Source organism: Melospiza melodia, unplaced genomic scaffold, assembly GCF_035770615.1.
Source record: "Melospiza melodia melodia isolate bMelMel2 unplaced genomic scaffold, bMelMel2.pri scaffold_62, whole genome shotgun sequence".
Taxonomy (NCBI): Eukaryota; Metazoa; Chordata; class Aves; order Passeriformes; family Passerellidae; genus Melospiza; species Melospiza melodia.
This window is the reverse complement of record NW_026948801.1, coordinates 2,188,860-2,204,024: the sequence shown is the minus strand read 5'-3', so window position 1 is coordinate 2,204,024 and position 15,165 is coordinate 2,188,860. Positions and strand designations below refer to the sequence as shown.

Below are 15,165 nucleotides of genomic sequence, written 5' to 3'. Positions count from 1 at the left end.
ACAGAGGAGCAACATGAAGATGCCGGGGTCAGTGAAGAGGAAGTTGAGTCCCAGATAGGAGGGATGAGGAGATGCCTTGATCTTGGGGCTGAAATCCTCTTGTGAAGTTATGGAGAAGGATGTAATTGATACATCAGACTCTCTTTTTCCCTATAATGCATTGAAAAGTACGGGGAGATGACTTGTTCAGAATTGCCTCTGTGGCAGCAGCTCTCTGGCCACAGAGAGAAACAACTTTCCCAGGCATCATGGTGGGAAAGTCTGTAAGAAGATCAGTGAAAAGAATGAGAAACAATTCTTATCTTCACTAGCTGAACCTAGTATTGTGAACATGTGGAATGTGTTATGGAGATTTACCAATGGGTGGTTTCTTAAATAGCCAATGGTGATGGTATTTGGATTGGAGGACCAATTAGGACCACCTGTGGTGAACTAGACTATACAAGTATGGGTTTCTTAATAAAGATTATTGTCAGCCTTCTGTGAATCATGGAGTCAAAGTCTATTAATACCTGGCCGTGGGCCCTTGACGTGAAAGGCCCCCATGCTAATGTAAGCAAATGCTGAAGTAGCTGTGATCCCATGAGAAGTTTGAACAAGGAAAGAGAGCAGAGTGATGAGACCCTGTGCCCTCAGGGACAGAAGAAGATCTCTGTTCCCAGAGATGAAGATGATTTCAGAAATAATGAAGAGAACCTTGCTCTTAAACAGTTCATCTTTAAACAAACACCCCATAAGCTGACATGGCCCATAAACGCAGCTGGGGGAAAAGATGTGAAAAAATGGGAGGTACTTCAGAATTGCAGATTTTCTGGATGGCTGCTATTCATGGAAATTGAGAGCCATGAGAGAACAGTTTTCTTATGGAGAAGTCTCCATAGCATGAAAGAGAGACTCCGCTCCCTAAAGGAAATGAAGAAAACTATTCTAGAGGTGGTAAACTGACTGGAAATTTTAGGTTTTGTCTCCTTATATTGTCAATAAGAAAGAAAAGGTTGTAGGGAGAGGAGAAGTGTTCTCAAAGTTTTCTGATTCTGATTCCTATTGTTCTTTTAATTGCTAGTATTAACATTGCATTATCCCCTTAAATACTCTTTCTTTTAGTTACTATTATGAATTTTTCTTTATACCCTTTAAAAGTTTTGAGCCTACTTTGCCTTCCTCCAAATCCTACCTCACAGCAGATACTGAGTAAGTATATTCTAGTGAGTGCACCAGTAATGAGCTAACACTGAACCCACCACACTAATTAAAACATTTGCAAAGAAATCTCAAAAAATACTACAAAAAAGTTCCTGATGAACTGCTCCAGACAAGAAGGAAATCAAGGCAGAGCCATGGTTTGTCAGGACTTGCTTGATCCTAATGGGCCCTGTAGTGCATTTGGAGCTGAGCACTGGAACCCCAGGGCCTGAGAGGAGATGGCACAAACCTTTCCAGGAGTCAAAGTCAGAAGAAAACCCCAAAATGTCTCAAGGCATTACTGGGTCCCACTGAGGTCCATACCCTACACAGGCTCCACATGGATTTATAGGAAGAGAGAATTATACGCCAGGGTGGCACAAAAAACTCTTGGACACTCAGTGTGGAAAGGAAAATCCAAAGTACCTTAAAAACCTTGAGTATCTCACAGCATTAATGAGCCCCACTGAATGTCACTACAGAGCTCTCAAGGGACTCATTAAAGCAAATAATTGGGACCATGATTGTACAAAGTTCTAACAGAGTCTGTATCAAACTGGAAATACCAAGTACCTTAAAATAACTGAAGTACCCTGAAGCATAAATGGTCCAATAAGTGTCATTACAGATTAAGGCTCTCAAGGGACTCATTAAAAGAGATATTGGAGGCTGGAACTGCACAATCTTTTTCATAGTCTGTATCAAAAGGGAAACACCAAGTAGTTTAAAAAACTGAAGTACCCTAAAGTATTAATGAGCCCCACTGAGTGTTGTTACTGACAAAGCCTCTCCAGGGGCTAATTAAAGCAGATAATTGTAGGCCATGATTATTGCACAAACTTCTTAGAGACTCCAAGGCAAAAGCCAAACCCAAAGTAATTTGAAAAACCTGCAATCCTTGCAGGGAGAATGAAGGAGCCCCCAGAGCCATTCCTGACCCAGGCTCCCCAGGGACTCCTTCCAGCAGATCCTTGAGGCCACTGGGATGTGGGCTAGGGAGGGATACTGAGGGCAGGACAATGTGCTGACAGTGCCAAGCCTGGCTGGAGCTGTGGCAGGAGGCCCCAGTGCCTCAGGACAAGGTGTCTCCTCACAGCCCTTGGTAGCACAGACCCTACTGCTGTGCCCCAGGGCGCCAAGATTTGGCTTCTCTTTGTCCCCACTTGTCATCACTGCCTCCAGTTCTCTGCTCTGCCTGAGGCCTGGGGACACTTTCTCAGTCGTGTCCCTCAGTGGGACCCATTAAAAGTCCAAGAAAGTTTGGAGTTGGATTCTGACTTGGAGTTCTGCAGAAGTTTCTTCAGCTCCCTCTAAGGGACTGATGTTCAGGGCCTGAGCACAAAGCCCCCGAGGCTCGTTAATGTCCTTGTGCTGTGTCTGTGCTGCTGAGCTGGGCTGGGCTCCTGGCACAGAGGCAGCTCCTGGTAACCAAGAAGAGCTTCAAAAGCACATTTCTCTTGATGAGCAGCTCTTCTCCCATCCCAGCAGGGCTGGAGCTCTGCCTGCAGCCACCCTGGGCACAGCTCAGAGGCACAGAGAGCTTCAATCAGTCAGGGCTGGGAAGGTGCTGAGAAGTGCCTGGGACAGAATCACTGCCAGCCCTTGGCACAGGAACCTCTGCCTGCAGGACAATGCAGCTGCAGCTCCTGGAGCCATCTCCTAAACCTGGAACATCCCAATGCCTACAGACCCTGTGAGTACATTCTCTGATTATCTCTTGTGCAGAGCAGCCAAGGGTGCCCAGGGCTGTCCTGCAGAGCAGGGTCCTGCATCCCAGGGCACTGTGCTGGGGCAGGGACTCTGCTGCCTGCCAGGGACAGCTCTCAGCCAGCCCTGGCAGCTGCTCCCAGCACTGGGGGACAAGGTTTGGGTGGAAGGAGATAGCTGGTAAGGCTTGAAAGTGGTCTCCTTGTGTGGTGATGATGCTGCATTGTCCAGGACTGCTCCCATCCCGGCATTTAACGGCAGAACATTTCCAAGTAGATTATACAGGGAGCATAGCAAGGCAGGGGCAGCAGGAAAGGGGAAGTCCTGCAATTTTACTCTATTGTTTTGGGTTACCTGAATGGGAAATTGACCATAGATATTCATTTTAGTTCAGCTTGAGGCAAATAAAAAAAAATTATCTCTGATCTAAACAAATCAGGCAGTGACAGAAATCAGCACAGGGCCCCTCCCAGGAAGCATCAGTGTCACTATTCCAACCTCCTCAGGGTTGCTCTGACATTGCCATCAGAGCCTGCAGAGCCGGAGCTGCCCCTGGGCAGTGTCTGAGCTGAGAGGGGTCTGCAGGGCAGAGCTGAGCCCCCAGGGCTGGGCTGGACTCTGGCAGCACCGGCAGGGCCAAGCCCTGGGCACAGGGAAGCAGCTGCTGGCAGGGACAGCTCCGGACAGCAGAGCCCTGGGCAGGAAGTGGGGGGGAGGTGCCCCCAAGCTATGCTGGGATATTCAAAATACTCTCCAAACACAGCTATTCCATGATTTCTTTTGTTACAGATCCCCATGCCAAGGCACAGCAAATGTCCAACAGCAGCTCCATCAGGCACTTCCTCCTCCTGGCATTGGCAGACACGCGGCAGCTGCAGCTCCTGCACTTCTGCCTCTTGCTGGGCATCTCCCTGGCTGCCCTCCTGGGCAACGGCCTCATCATCAGCGCCGTAGCCTGTGGCCGCCACCTGCACGTGCCCATGTTCTTCTTCCTACTCAACCTGGCCGTCAGCGACCTGGGCTCCATCTGCACCACTGTCCCTAAAGCCATGCACAATTCCCTCTGGGACACCAGGACCATCTCCTACTCAGGATGTGCTGCTCAGCTCTTTTTCTTTCTGTTCTTCATTGGAGCTGCGTACTATCTCCTGACCATCATGTGCTACGACCGCTACGTGTCCATCTGCAAACCCCTGCACTACGCGACCCTCCTGGGCAGCAGAGCTTGTGCCCACATGGCAGCAGCTGCCTGGGCCAGTGCCTTTCTCAATGCTCTCATTCACACCGCCAGTACATTTTCCCTGCCCCTGTGCCATGGCAATGCCCTGAGGCAGTTCTTCTGTGAAATCCCACAGATCCTCAAGCTCTCCTGCTCTAAATCCTACCTCAGGGAACTTGGGTTTCTTGCTGTTACTGCCTGTTTATCATTTGGTTGTTTTGTATTCATTGTTTTCTCCTATGTGCAGATCTTCAGGGCTGTGCTAAGGATCCCCTCTGAACAGGGACGGCATAAAGCCTTTTCCACCTGCCTCCCTCACTTGGCTGTTCTCACCCTGTTCATTAGCACTATCATGTTTGCTCACCTGAGGCCCCCATCCATGTCCTCCCCATCCCTGGATCTGGCCCTGTCAGTTCTGTACTCGGTGGTGCCTCCGGCTCTTAACCCTCTCATCTACAGCCTGAGGAACCAGGTGCTCAAGGCTGCAGTGTGGACACTGATGACTGGATGCTTTCAGAAACATTAAACTGCTGGCAAATGTCTTCAAAACACTTGTAATAAAAGTCACCTTTCATACTTCTTGTTTGTTTGGTTGTGGGTGTTTTCTTTTCGTTTACTGTTTTCATATTGTCCACACAGAAATGTCATTCTTTGTGCCTTTTCTCATGTTGTTTCTCTCCACCTTCCCTATGGTCACAGACTGTGTCAATGAGAGGCTGGTTTCCTTGAGGCTTTACAGGAACTAAAGGATCCCCCAGCAGAGTTTTCACCAGAGATGTCCCTTTTGTTGCCTTCTCTGGAGCTGCAGCAGCAATGTCTGTGTGCAGATCAGTGGGGGCAGATCAGTGCTGGCCCAGCAGCTGTGTCCAGCAGCAGCAGCACTTGGTGCTGCCAGTGCTGCTGCCGTGGCCCTGCCCGGCTGCTCCGGTGGGCCTGGTGTTGCTGTAGGGCCTGATTGCTCTCGGGGCCGGGCACAGTCCTAGGGGTGGCAGTGCCGGGGCTGCAGCAGGGACAGGCCATGGGCACTGCTGGAGCAGCGCTGACACCCCAGCCCAGGCCCTGGGAGCTCCAGGCTCCTTGCCCAGGCTCTCTCAAGAATGCACCCAGGCCAATGCTCAGCACAGAAAAGCCCCCTGAGCAGCCCCAGGCTGGCCATGTTGCCCGATTGATAAATGACACAAAACTCGGATAAGTTTTGTGGATGCTTTATTAAGGGCCCGGGGAGCTTGGGGGACTCACGTCCCAAAAACCCAAGCCCCCAAATTCACATATGGGTGCTTCCCTCTTATACATGCGATTCACAACAAAGTCTCCAAGAAACAGTATCCTGTTCCCCTTGCCTAGCCTCCAAGAAACAGTTCCCCGTTCCCCTTGCCTAGTCACAGGCCCCTTGTGATACATTCCTTGGTTCACAAACAAGATCATTAATCTTCTGCTTATCTTATTCTAAGAGCATTGTATGCTGCCTCCAGACAGGTTAGCATTCTTACTTTCCTGCACTAGTTTAATTATTTATTAAATCCCTAAGACTACCTGCTAGGTTATACACAAAACCCAACACACTTTCAACGGCTACAAAACCACTTTTTAACAAACCAGTTCACACAACTCACTATAATTAAATATTTTGCTAAATTTCATTTCTTTTCCAACATTTCCCCCCTTTTGAGCATCCTTTAGTCCTGCTGCAAGGATGCTCAATCAACAATATTGACAGTAACATCTTCATAACGAGGTGGGGAGTGTTCCTCGATCTGCCGCCCGCGGGTCATCGCCTTCAGCAACCAGAGAGATCACCTCTTTTCCTTTTCGATCACACCTAAGAGGCATCTATATACAATCCATATAGTCACTAAAAACACTAAAAACATTAGTACATACTGTATAGCAGACGTAATCCAGCCAGACAGGTGAAGCCCCAAAGAATCAAATACTGCTCCTATCCAATGATGCTGTGCTTCCTTTTCAATTTCCTTGGTTTTTGTTTCCACTTCTGCCAGTTGAGAAATATCTTTCTCAACTTCAAGTGTAACATTTGGAATGTGTACACAGCAATGATCTATTCTCTTACTCAGGTAACCACAAAGTCCATGCTCTTTTAACAGTAGCAAATCCAATGCCATTCTGTTTTGTAGGGTCATTCTTGATGTAGCTTGCAATTGCAAATTTAGATCTTTAAATCCCTTCTTAGTAGCTGCTGCCAACCTTTCTGTCTTTCCTAACAAATTGTTGAACATTTCTCTGTTTCGATATGTTGCTACCGGAGGGAATAATGACTCCAATATCCATCCAAATTGTACTCCTGAGCCAGGTTCATGTCACTGCTCCTCTAGGGATTCTACCCTCTTTCTGAGTCCTTTCCTTTGGATCAATCTATTCTGTTTCCAGTATGGAAACAATGTGGGAAGCCCTAGGGTGATTTGTGTTACTGATCCATCTAGAGGTAAATGTGTGGTCCACTGTCCGTGTCCCAACACCCAGACTAAATTTCCAGGGCTATGCACAGTAGTATATCTGCAATCTATAGGTCCATCCATGGACTCTCTGCTAACCGTGTGATCACACCCCCTACACTCACATCCCCACTTTAATGCCATTTTCACCGGTACCAATCCAATTCGGTCTTCCGGTGTATCACATGTAAAAACCTCAGTACAATTCCAATCCTCTTTCTGCGGTCTGAACTCTCGGGAAGATGTAGACGTGATAAGGGCCCTATAATGTGACTGATGCTTTACTCCTGACCATTGGATGCACCATTGTACTTCCCCAAGGTAATTATAGTGTTCCAAAACACTGGGTCCCCATAATGTCTTCCAACTCTTCCAGGTGTCAAAATTCTGTGTGACATTCTGACAACTCATCTCATTTTGGTGGGATTTCGTTCTTATTCATACTGTATTGCATGGCTCATCTATTGGGGTTGCAATTAAGCACCTCCTGGTATTTTGAATCCAACCATAATGATTGGGTTTCTTTTGACATTCCTCTGTAGTCATAGCCCGAATGGTCATACACAAATCCTTCCATACCTCTACTGGTTTGGGAAATGACTGGCAGGACCATGAAACATTCTTGAATGTTTCAGGCATTTTGGTTACCAGTATTATTCCCCAAGGAATTGGTTCACCTGCAGCCTGTGGTAATGGCAGGCAAGTTGTTATTTCAGTCACATTCTGCATGATCCCAAAATCTCTAATTAATCCTACCACTAAGTTTTCCTGCTCAGTATTTCGTTCTGTTGTATCATTAGCCTCTCATCTACTCCTTCTATCGTGTCTCGTAAGGATAACATCATTCTGTCATGCCTCCACCATGCATTTCCTGTTCTAGGATTAGTGACATTCGACCACCCACAACCTTTGCCTTCCTTCTCCCACCAACGGGTCCCGTCCTCTATTCTGTCCCAGGTCAGTTCCCTATTTTGCTTCCACCATTTGACCCGAAGGTTCCTTTGATATCTTGATCTTACTAGGAAGGAACAATTTATTCTGAGAGGTGGCCCATCCCACATGTCCACTGCCATTGATACTGGATTAACCTTTATGTTTTCAGCACGATCCCCTGTCCATGGCAAAACCCTCATACTCACTCTTTTGTAATCAAAACTATCCCGTATTTTCACCAAACATGTATATTCTCCTGTATCGTTTGTGGTTACCTTGGTAAGATTCAGTACTGTGTTTCCTTGTTGTTTATCCTGATCCCAACCGACTCCTATCTTGCCTCGGCTTCTTTCAGCCCCCCGTTGCCATATTGCAATAACTTCACTGGCCTCAACTTTCTCGCTGTCAAATGTAACACAAGTTAATTTAACATCCATCCCTTCCATGACTGTAACCTTTGTTTCTTCAACCTGTACTAGGGTAGACCCTTGAACGGGTACTAGTCTCGTGATCACTAGCAGTAATATAATTAAAAAGGCAGCTTTGCACGGAAGATCATCCGGGTTGGAGACACTTATCTGGGTTTCCCATTGGAACGGTGCCTTCTTTACCCTGGTGTAATGGATCCAAGCATCCATCCCCTGGACCTTCACCGCCGTGTAGGTCGTCATCATCACCTGGTGGGGTCCGCTCCATGATTCCCGTAGCGGATCCGTGATCCACTTCTTGACGTACACCTGGTCCCCAGGCTGGATGTCGTGGACAGAATTCTCCAGTGTGAGCGGTCTATTCCACTGTAACGTATTTCTTAAAGAATTCAAGATCTTATTAAGTGACATAACATACTCTGCAATGGCCTGGTCCCCACTCACATGTACCTCCCCTTTTAATACAGTTGCTTGATATGGTTTGCCATATAATATCTCATATGGACTTACGCCTACCTTTTCCCTTGGTTTAATTCGAATCCTGAGTAGGGCCAAAGGCAAAGCTTGAGGCCAGTGCAGTTTAGCTTCCAGGCAAATCTTTTTGATTTGTCCTTTCAGGGTTTGATTCATCCTTTCCACCTGCCCACTAGACTGAGGTCTCCAGGGGGTATGCAAATTCCAGGTTATATCTAACATTTGTGCTAATTCCTGCACTACCCCGGCTATAAAATGTGGACCCCGATCTGATGACAATCCTAAAAGTACTCCAAATCTTGGTATTATTTCTTTTAACAAGGTTTTTACCACCTCCTTAGCCTGATTAGTTCTACATGGAAAAGCTTCGGGCCACCCTGAGAATGTACAGACGTACACTAACAAGTATCTGTATCCCTGTGCCCTAGGCAATTCGGAAAAATCAACTTGCCAGTAATGTCCTGGTTGTGGCCCAACTTGCTACTTTCCCATTTGTATTTGTCTCCTAACTACTGGATTATTTTTCAAACATACCGGGCACATTGCCTTAACTCTTTTTGCCATTGTTAACATCTGATTAGAGATTATCTCATTCTTCAAAAATTTTACCAATACTTCTGCCCCGCAATGACATTTATTATGTTCTGATTCCAAAATAAATTTCATTATGCGGGTAGGTACCACTATTTGTCCCATTGGTGTAACGTACCACCCAAGTTGATTCCTCTGTGCCCCTAGGAAGTTTATTAGTTTTCCATCTTCTATTGAATATTTGGGCTCCTGATTCAGGTATGGGGTAACCGGATTTGTTCTTACCGGTACCAATGCCATTTGAGTCCATACTTCCCGTGCCACTTGCCATGCTGTAACATCAGCAAATCGATTTCCTCTGTAAACGTCTCCTTCCGCAGTCTGATGTCCTCTAACATGCATTACTGCAACTGCTTTGGGACTGTGTACCGCATCCAGTAGCTGTAGCACTTCTTCCCGGTGCTTGATGTTGGTTGCCTGTGAATTCAAAAGCCCCCTTTCCTTCCATAACGCCCCATGTACATGAACGACACCAAAGGCATATTTAGAATCTGTCCAGATATTGACCCTTTTGTTCTTGCTCAAATACAGGGCTCTGGTGAGTCCAATCACCTCTGCCTTCTGGGCCGAAGTTCCAGGTAACAAAGCCTTTGCCTCTATTACCTGATCCAATGTTACCACTGCATACCCGGCATAGCGAGTCCCATTCTCGACAAAACTGGATCCATCAGTGTATAGCTCCCATTCAGGTTCTTCCAATGGTTCATCATTTAGGTCGGGTCTGCTGGCATATACTTGTTCAATTACCTCTACGCAATCGTGCACCAGTCCCCCAGCCTCCTGGTCACTGCGTAAAAACTCTGCTGGATTAACATGATTAGTAGTCCTTATTTCAATATCATCCTGTTCTCTCAGGATGGCCTGGTATTGCAACATTCGACTGGATGATAGCCAGTGACCCCCCTTTTGCTCCAAAACGGCCATGACCATATGGGGAACAAACACTTTCATTTTTGCCCCCAAAGTCAATTTCCGGGCCTCTTGAATAAGAATTATTGTTGCCGCCACAGCTCGTAAACACGAGGGCCACCCAGAACTTACCGAATCCAGTTGTTTAGAGAAGTATCCCACTGGCCTCTTCCAGGATCCCACCTTCTGGGTGAGGACCCCCAATGCCAGTTTTTGCCTCTCATTCATGTACAACTGGAATTCCTTGGTCAGGTCAGGGAGTCCTAGGGCTGGGGCCTCCTTTAGTGCCTGCTTCAATTCCTGGAAGGCCTTCTTTTGCTGTGTCGTCCACTCCAACTGATGCTACTTCAAGGCCTCATATAGTGGCTTGGCAAGGAGACCGAAATTCATGATCCACAGTTGACACCATCCCACCATTCCTAGAAAAGATCTCAATTCCTGATGGTTACGAGGCAAAGGAATAGCACATATTGCCTCTATTCGGTTTACTCCCAAACGTCTCTGCCCTTGTGTGATCTCACAACCGAGGTAAATAACGCTATTTTTGACCAATTGAGCTTTTTCCTTAGAAACCCGATACCCTGCTTGGCCAAGCATGTTGAGTAATTTAATTGTTAATTCCACACACATTTCCCTTTCCTTAGCAGCCAGAAAAATGTCGTCTACGTACTGCAGGACTACATACAAGGATGGGGATATTGTTACCTGGGTTATCTTCCATTCCTCCAGCTCCTTGGCCACTTGGTTTCCAAAAATAGTAGGGATTTTTTTAAATCCTTGTGGGATTCTGGTCCACATAAGCTGCTTCTTTCTCCCAAAATCAGGACTCTCCCACTCAAAGGCAAAATATTTCCTACTCTCTACTGCCAGTGGGATGCAGAAGAAGGCATCTTTAAGGTCAATCACTGAGAACCATTTAAACTCCTCTGATACAGATATTAACAAGGGGTAAGGATTAGCAACAACTGGATGTATGTCTTTCACTATTTCCTTAATAGCCCTCAAGTCCTGTACCAAACGGTACTTACCATTAGGTTTCTTCACTGGAAAAATTGGAGTATTATACTCCGATTCACATTCCTGTAATATTCCTTGAACCAAAAATTGTTTAATTAACGGGGCTACTCCCCTCCTTGCCTCAAGCTTCAAGGGGTATTGCTTAATTCTCACTGGTCGGGCCCCTTCCTTTAGTTCCACCTTTACTGGCTGCACAGCTTTAGATTTTCCGGGGGCCCCTGACTCCCATACCCAGGGTACTACAGCCTGCTCAATTTCTTCTGGAATAGGAGAGGCATCCAATTCCTTGATCACAAAAATGCCTGCTATTTGTTCCTCAGTTATTTCCAATTTCATCCTTCCCCCTTCAAATATTATTTTCACATCAAGTCAGGACAACAGGTCTCTGCCAAGAAGGGGTGTGGGGCAGTTTGGCATATACAAAAATTGGTGATCTAATTCCTTCCCCCCAAACCTACGATTTATAGGCTGTAGAAATGGTTGTTCCTCTAGCTTCCCTGTTGCCCCCACCACCTGTACCGTTGTGTCACTCAAAGGTCCCAATCGTCTATTGAGTACAGAATATGTGGCTCCAGTATCTACCATAAATTCTTAATCCTTTCCATCTATCTCTAAAACTACCCTCAAATCCTTTTCTAGTCAGCTTTGATTCTGATAGTTTCCTAAAACTAGTGCTTGAGCAGTCTCTGCTGATCCTCCCGTAAATCCTCCCACAGGAGCGTTCCCCATTGGACCTGTCCTTAATCCCATGTTTCCCATGCCCATACCTCCTCTAACTGGGCATTCATTTTTCCAGTGTCCCAATTGTCGGCAAAATGCACACTGGTTTGGATCCAACCTCCCCATGTTAGGTGCAAACCCAAATCCTCCCCGACCTCTTGCCAACCCCCTTTGTCCACGATTAGCTCCTCCCCGACCTCGACCCCTAATGGGTCTTCCTCCTGCCCCTGTCTGTTGCATTACAGCCAGAATACTAGCTTGTTGTCTTTTTGCAGTTTCTTTTTCCCTGTTGTTGTATACCTTCCACGCTACCTCCAGCATTTTATCCAAACTCCGAGTATCCTCCCCTTCCAGCTTTTGTAATTTTTTCCTAATATCCTCTTGTGATTGCCCCATAAACAACAATGCCAATTGAAGTTTTCCTGATTGATCCTCTACATCTAAATTAGTAAACTTCCGAGCTATGTCTTTTAGTCGTTCTAAAAAGGCAGACGGAGACACATTCTTGTCCTGCTTGACCGAATACAACTTAGACCAGTTCATAGTCTTAGGTATTCCTGTCCTAATTCCTTCCACCAACAACTCCTGATATCGTTTTACAGCCCTTATTCCTCCCGTAGAGTTTGGGTCCCACTTAGGTTCCTCACTTGGTACCAATTCATCAACTGTCTCATTTATTTGTCTCAACCGAATTTCCTCACGAGCCTTTTCTCTAGTGGCTCTAATAACCATTTCCTTTTCCGTGGAATCCATTATAGTATCTAATAATACCTGTAAATCATTCCAGTCCGGATTCTGAGTCTTTATTACCATTTTAACCACCCTTGCCACCCTTTCAGGATCCTCCCGAGAACTCCCCGCTGATTGCTACCATATTACCAAATCCCCGGGGGAGAAAGGCACCTTTATAAATATCCTTTCTCCCTGTGGTCCCACAGCTTCCCTTAACGGTGCAATTAACTGTGGCCCCTTCTGCCCCTTCCTTCCCTTGCGAGTCCACCCTGCTAACGGAGTTCTTTTAACATTCTCATTCTTTTCACCATCACCACCATCACTATCACTCTCACTAGATCCCGTTTTTATAGCTATATCCGCAGAGGGAGCAGGGGGCACATTAGGAGCAACCGGAACCCTCGGAGGTGCTATACAATAAGACAAATCTTCCTCGACTGAAGGATACAAATTACGCTCCTTTCTTTCTTTACATCCCACACACTCCCTTTCATCATTCACTTCTAAAACCAAGATACCATATTCCTTTTGCCATTCCTCTTTCCGATATAAAACGAAAAAAAAATCCAAATATGGTATTTCATCCCATTTCTCATTTCTCCTTAAAAATTGCATCAAAGATTCCATTATCCCCAATTCCAGTGTACCATTCACCTGCCATCCCGCTTCCCCAATCTCATATTCAGGCCACCAATGATTACAATAATCTATCATTTTACTTTTATCCAATTCTTGATAATATCCTTCACTTTTCCACCGTTTCAATATACAACCTAATGGCATATTTCCAGGTATTTTACCAGTGGCTTGCACTAAGGTTTTAAAAGTTTTAAAAGACATCATATTACAACCTTTAATTCCACCTTTAATCCCAATAAACCAATATACCTTAAACCAATATACCTTCTCGCTATCCTTCCCTAAAAAAAACCAGGAGGCGAGTTCCGGTCCTGCGTCCTTAGACGTCTTATGGCCGGAGCCTAGGCTTTTTTTTTTTTACCGATCACCAAATCCAAGTCCATTTATCACCTTTTTCCAATATAAAGCACCTTCGGGCTTACCTTACTGCAGTTGTCCGACAGGCGCGGGGTCGGGCACGACTGATGTCTCCCCGAGAAGTGCTCGGTGCCGGCTTGGAGTGGATCGGGACGCGAACCGCCCCAGCAACCTTCGGAGTCCTGCCGCGGTCGCCAGAAAACTGTTGCCCGATTGATAAATGTCACAAAACTCGGATAAGTTTTGTGGGTGCTTTATTAAGGGCCTGGGGAGCTTGGGGGACTCACGTCGCAAAAACCCGAGCCCCCAAATTCACGTATGGGTGCTTCCCTCTTATACATGCGATTCACAACAAAGTCTCCAAGAAACAGTATCCTGTTCCCCTTGCCTAGCCTCCAAGAAACAGTTCCCTGTTCCCCTTGCCTAGTCACAGGCCCCTTGTGATACATTCCTTGGTTCACAAACAAGATCATTAATCTTCTGCTTATCTTATTCTAAGAGCATTGTATGCTGCCTCCAGACAGGTTAGCATTCTTACTTTCCTGCACTAGTTTAATTATTTATTAAATCCCTAAGACTACCTGCTAGGTTACACACAAAACCCAACACACTTTCAACGGCTACAAAACTACTTTTTAACAAACCAGTTCACACAACTCACTATAATAAAATATTTTGCTAAATTTCATTTCTTTTCCAACAGCCGTGAGCAGGCTGGTGGCAAACAGCATGGCTGGGCTCTGCAAGGGCCCTGGGGCAGAAGGGAAGGAGCAGCAGAGCAGGGACTGATCCATCCCCAGTGTGCTGCACAGCCCAGGACAGCGTCCCAGAGCATCCTCATGGAGCTGCCAACAACATCCCCCCTCTGCAGCCCTGGCCTCTCCCCCAGCTCACACAGGTGCCCCATCCTTGCAGGCACAGACACGGCAGCACTGGCTCAGCAGCCCCTGTTTGCATTGCACAGAGCAGGGGCAGCACCCCCATGCTGTTGGTGTGTGGACATGAACCTGAGGGAGCACAAATGCCATCAGCCCCTGGAGCCAGCAAGGGCTGGGGCACACCAGGGAAACCACTCATCTTTGTCCTGGCCTCTGCAGTCAGCCTGAAAGTTTGTTCCCATCAGCTGGGAGTTTCCTGCGCCACTGCAGACACTGTTGCTCAGAGCCAGGGCTGCCTGGTAGTCCCCCCCAAACTGCCCTGAGCATTTCCTGTGCTTCACCTCTGATTTCTTTACTCTTCCTACTACAAATGTCTTCCCATTGCCCACCCCTGTTCCCTCCCCTGCAAACAGCCCATCCCTGGTTGCCCTTTCCTCTCTGGCCCCACTCCCCATTGCAGTTCCTTACTTGGCTCCATGGGAACGTCCCTTGGGCAGCAACATCATGCTACAAGTGCTGCAGGAATTGTCTGCAGGCTCCTGCAGTGCCTCCTGCTGCTCCCTTGCCAGAGGCACCCCAGGCCAGGGGGGTACAGCTGGGCTGCTGTGTCTGGCTCTGGGGCTCCCTGTTCTGGGCAGTGAGGAGGAGCTGCAGAGGCTCTGCAGGACTGACAGGATGGGCTTTGGGGCTGGCAGGAGATGCTGAGGGACCTGGGCTGCTGGAGCTTCTGAAGAGGAGGGCCAGGACTCATCCTGCAACTGCTCCAAGAGTGGTTTCAGAGAATCCCAGAATCAGCAAGGTTGGAAAAGTCTTTGGAGATCATCAAGTCCAGCCTGTGCCCTGACTCCACCTTGTCTGCCCTGAGCCTCCTCTTCTCCAGGATAAACAACCCCAGCGGCTCCCTCAGCCTCTCCTCACAGGACTTG

General features: G+C 47.1%; 1 protein-coding gene across 1 annotated transcript; it reads left to right on the top strand.

Annotated features, from left to right (window-relative positions):
* Positions 1 to 3,686: 3,686 nt before the first annotated feature.
* Positions 3,687 to 4,634, top strand: LOC134413955 (olfactory receptor 14J1-like). The gene has a single exon (XM_063147969.1). The coding sequence runs from the start codon at positions 3,702 to 3,704 to the stop codon at positions 4,632 to 4,634; it is 933 nt and encodes a 310-aa protein (XP_063004039.1). The 5' UTR covers positions 3,687 to 3,701.
* The last annotated feature ends 10,531 nt before the right edge of the window (positions 4,635 to 15,165 follow it).